Below are 4,569 nucleotides of genomic sequence, written 5' to 3' on the forward strand. Positions count from 1 at the left end.
AAAAATAAATAAATATAAAATATAATATACATAGATAATATAATAAAATGGTAGACATTTTGCAAGACTCATAATACTTACGATAATGCTTGTGCGGCGGGAGGCTTCGCCTCCTCCAGCCGCTCGCAGTTTTTGTACCTATGGTTATCGGTGATTCGCAAAAAATTCCTCACAACTTGCGCCGTGCCAGTCCTCGTTAACTCCGATACGATTGCATTGTTTGAGCCTTCTAATGACTAAGATGAATCCAATTCTGTCAATTATAACCCACGTGCGCATATGCGATTGTACTTTAGTTTCTCTCTCTTTTTTCCCTTTATTTTATTTGCTTTGGTTTCGGATGTATCATTAAATGGCAATGGATTATTCCCTTTGATAAAAAGGTTATCTCACTCTTTATTTTAGCTTTTACAATCTAAGAACCAGTGTTATTCAGTCTCGTTGACTAGATTATAGACTAAAAGAGCTGAGATTCATTGTTTATCGGGAGTGTTTCTTCGCTCCATTAATCAAACAGCAATCTCAGATTTGATTTCATCTCCTTCATGTTCTCTCTGGGGACGTCTACTGTAACCTATTACTTTACAGATAGGCGTATTACGTAACTCACGTACATATGTTCCTTAATATCGAATGTCCGATCATTCTGATCGGTACGCGCTATTCTTCAAGTATCGTAAAGTCGAGGGATTGTAACTGGCGTAATCTCGATGAGTATTCCTGATGCATCATGATGAGAAAAAATCCATTACTAATGTAATTTTAATTTGTGGATAAATATAAGTGATATCGTTTTGATGTATCAATAAGATAGAGATCTAAAACTCGTCTCGAGATTACGCGCCGATTTTGATTGTTAGCAATTATTCTAGATTGTACTTCGTTGATTGACAATCGATTTGCTTCGTGATTGATTGATCATCGACCCTCGGTCTCAGGATTTCTTCGGATTGCGCACGCCTAATTCAGCTGAATCCGATCCACCTGCACTCGGATTCGGCGAACGCCGCATGCATCTTAAATAGCATTGTTGTAGAACATCGTCATATTATTATCATTTTTCTTTGATATTTACAATCATCGATATAAGGAAACGGTAGAGCAAAGTGGAGATGAGCGTAACTTGTCAGACGCGATCCATGCGCCAGTATTGCTTTACGTGTATTGCTTCCCGAGGAGAAACAATTTTGCAGAAGAATGATCGTAACCGAGGTTCGTCAATGAAATTTTACAGACTCGATTTTAGATTGCAGACCGTCCGAGTTAGCCGTTGACAGAGCCAACGGCTGATTTCGTCTCGACCACGATCGGCACATCCTCTCCGGTGACGATGCGCGATCACAGAATCCTCTTCGGACCGTGAGGATCCCTCTTCCGGTCGCCGAAGGCTGACACTCGATTAACGATTACGCAATCGCGACCGACCGGCACCACACGCTCCGCAGGCCCGTCACTGTCATGAAACGACGGCGGCGCGAAAGTTCTCGTTTCAGACAGCATCGCACAGGAGCAACGCACGAGGTTGAGGCGTCTCGGGCGGCAGCACGGCATAGTTCATCCCTCGACGATCGAAACTACCCCTAGAAGTGTACGGAGATGCTCGCGTTTTGCGCCTGCGTGCGAACCGCGCCGCGGCAATTTCTCACTTGGCTTGTTAAACGATTATTTTTACAAGCTCTTAATAGACGTTGCTTTATCTTAATCTAGATGTACAGAGTGTGAGTCATTTCCAGATAGTTGGTCATAGCTTTGCAATATTTGTCTGCAATATTTGCTAAGCTGAATAAAAAGTACTTACAATTAATCAAAATAGGTCCGCAAACAATTCTTTTAGAATAAATAGCTAGTTTTTGCTGTGACAATTATTTATCCATATGTGTGTGTGTGTGTGTGTGTGTGTGTGTGTGTGTGTGTGTGTGTGTGTGTGTGTGTGTGTGTGTGTGTGTGTGTGTGTGTGAGTGTGAGTGCGCGTGCGTGCATGCGTGCGTGCGTGCGTGCGTGCGTGCGTGTGTGTGATATATAAATAATAATAATAATGAAGGTTATTTAGTAATATATTTGTTGTAATATATTGTAAAGTCCACTGTAACGATTTTTCATTTGTGTCAGATCTTAATTTTATATTGTATATTGCCATGTATGTATTTTATTTTATTATCTTTTTTTTTTGACAAACATTTTATATGTGATAAAATCATATATAAAAGTCTATTCTAAATTCTGAGAGGACATGAATTATAAATTATTAAAAATGGTTTGATACTTTAACATGTAAATTTTATTGTATAAATATTAATACATAAATATTGCTTGTTGAGAGACTATCAACTATCAACTGATTCGAAATATACGTTATAAATTTTTAAATAAATTCGAAATTTGATGATACAAGGATAATAAATATATATTGAATAAATATATCATAAATATGTATTGAAATGGAAGAATGCATAATGCGTTTCTTTTAAAACCTATTTTAAATAATTTTCATTTTTTATTATATTCATTTTTTATTATATTTCACGTTATATTCCACGATAAAATATTTTAATTAGAATTTTATATTTCATTTATTTTATAAGTTTTTTTAAGTTTACTTCTTTAAATGTTTCTGTGTTACATATGTAGTGCATAAAATTTCAAATAGAATTCTATTTTGGATTGTGACATAATCTATACATAAATCGTCTAAAGTTAAACTTAAGATATTAAAATAATAAAATAATTCTGTTTACTTGTAATAAAAAACTTCTCGCTTTTATAGATAAACAGCGAATTAAAATATTAAAATAATAAAATAATTCCATCAATTGTAAAATATGTTTTGTTTCTACAAACGATAAACAACGAATAATCAGTTTGTTCAAAGCGGAGCTATTACAGAATGCTCGTTCTTTAAGCAGATTTATTTGCGTATTTACTTCAGTTAAATGCTTTTTATTCGATTCAATAAATATTACAAGCTTGCAAAATTTTGAAACGTCCTGTGTATGTATACATCTCCACGCTTTACGTCAATATTTTATTATTAACGCTGGAAAACATGGGGACAAATGTGCGCAGTCGCGCGCATCTCGATTTATTTTATATATTAGAGATATTTATCTTGATATTTATACTAAATTTTTACTGATAGTAAAGAGAGAGAATATGATGAAGAATGCAGTGCGAAAAGAAAGTTTGTTCTTTTTCTTGGATTTTCAAAGTGTTTCCACGGACAAAGTGGGAGCGGCAAAACATAATCCTTCTTCATCTCTACAATCCTACTCGCGTTAACCTGCATACACATTACTTGTACAATTCACTCGTAAATCATATCAAAAAAAAAAAAGAAGTTACTTTCTACGTGTTGAAAGAATCGCGTTCTCCAAAAGCAGCTATCGAATCGAATAGGAGAAACTCATGTGGTTTGTGCTAATTTAGATTTCGTGAGGCAAGACAATTTTTTATTAGCAGTTACTGACGTAAGTGTATATTTCATTCATTTCATCATGGGTCATTTGTAACTTTTATTTTTTTTACGGTGCTGTCTTGTAACACACTCGCATAGTAAATATTTGCTGTAGTTTTAACGCAAAGCGATTTTGATAAAATCTTATTGCAAGAACGCTATATACAGTTGGAAAATCTGTGTTAAATTTTTAAGCAAATACTTCATAATTAAAATTAATATTTAATGTGTAATATTTAATATGTAAAATTAACACATTTTATTTATTTATCTTAGAACGTATGTTTTTAAAAAAACATTATTTTTATATTACATGTCTATTTACTCATAAATTGTGCAATTTTAATAATAAGAAATGTCTAATATCAATTTAACTCAAATTATTTAATTAAAAAAAACATAATCACATTATGTTAAATTAATTCTTGAATATGTTAAAAATTTAATACTAAATTAAAATTTAACAAGGAATAAGGAATTAACACAAATACAAAATATTCTTTCCTGTGTAGTTGTCTAAATCTTTTGAGGGCAATAAGAAAATTCGGATTTTGATACGTTGGAATTTATATGAACGTTTATATTAATATTTTATTAAATAAATATAGTACAGCTTTACATAGAGAAAAACTATTTGATAATACTGTGATCTCATCGATTAATACTGGATCATAGTAATATACACATATGTTAATTATACATTAATGTCAAAAGTAAATCGAGCTCGGATATCGTCAGACATACTCGTATCCGCTTAAACGTTTGTTATGACATTTTACATTCTTCTTTTGACGGTACTTCTTTCCGACGAAAGAATTGAAAATATCTCACGTCGTCTCGTAAAACGATATCCGCATCGATGAAAGATACATATTTATATTATAACGGTCAGAATGAGCAGCCATGCATGGTGCAAATATTTCTTCTTACACATCTTTTTAAGTGATGAAATATTGTCTTACTAAAAATATCGAGAGTTACGAGAAATATAAAAAAACGAGGTATACATTAGATACATCTGTTCACGCGCTCACATGGTTACGTATAATGAAAAAAAAAAAAAATATATATATATATAAAGCAATCTATAATTGCTTTTTATAAAGTTTAATAAATTA

General features: G+C 32.8%; 2 protein-coding genes across 2 annotated transcripts in view; one reads left to right on the plus strand and one right to left on the minus strand.

Moving 5' to 3' along the window:
* Positions 1-1,500, minus strand: part of LOC108684568 (ras-like protein family member 10B) — a 9,598-nt gene extending 8,098 nt beyond the window's left edge. The window contains exons 1-2 of the mRNA XM_018188956.1: positions 1,359-1,500; positions 82-168 (exon numbers count right to left, since the gene is read on the minus strand). Coding sequence (XP_018044445.1) covers positions 82-168; positions 1,359-1,500 — 229 coding nt within the window. The remainder of the gene's footprint in view (positions 1-81; positions 169-1,358) is intronic.
* The window catches only part of LOC108684597 (mediator of RNA polymerase II transcription subunit 25), a 37,034-nt gene that overhangs the window by 26,030 nt on the left and 6,435 nt on the right, over positions 1-4,569 (plus strand). The window lies entirely within an intron of this gene.

Source organism: Atta colombica, unplaced genomic scaffold (assembly GCF_001594045.1).
Source record: "Atta colombica isolate Treedump-2 unplaced genomic scaffold, Acol1.0 scaffold136, whole genome shotgun sequence".
Lineage (NCBI taxonomy): Eukaryota > Metazoa > Arthropoda > Insecta > Hymenoptera > Formicidae > Atta > Atta colombica.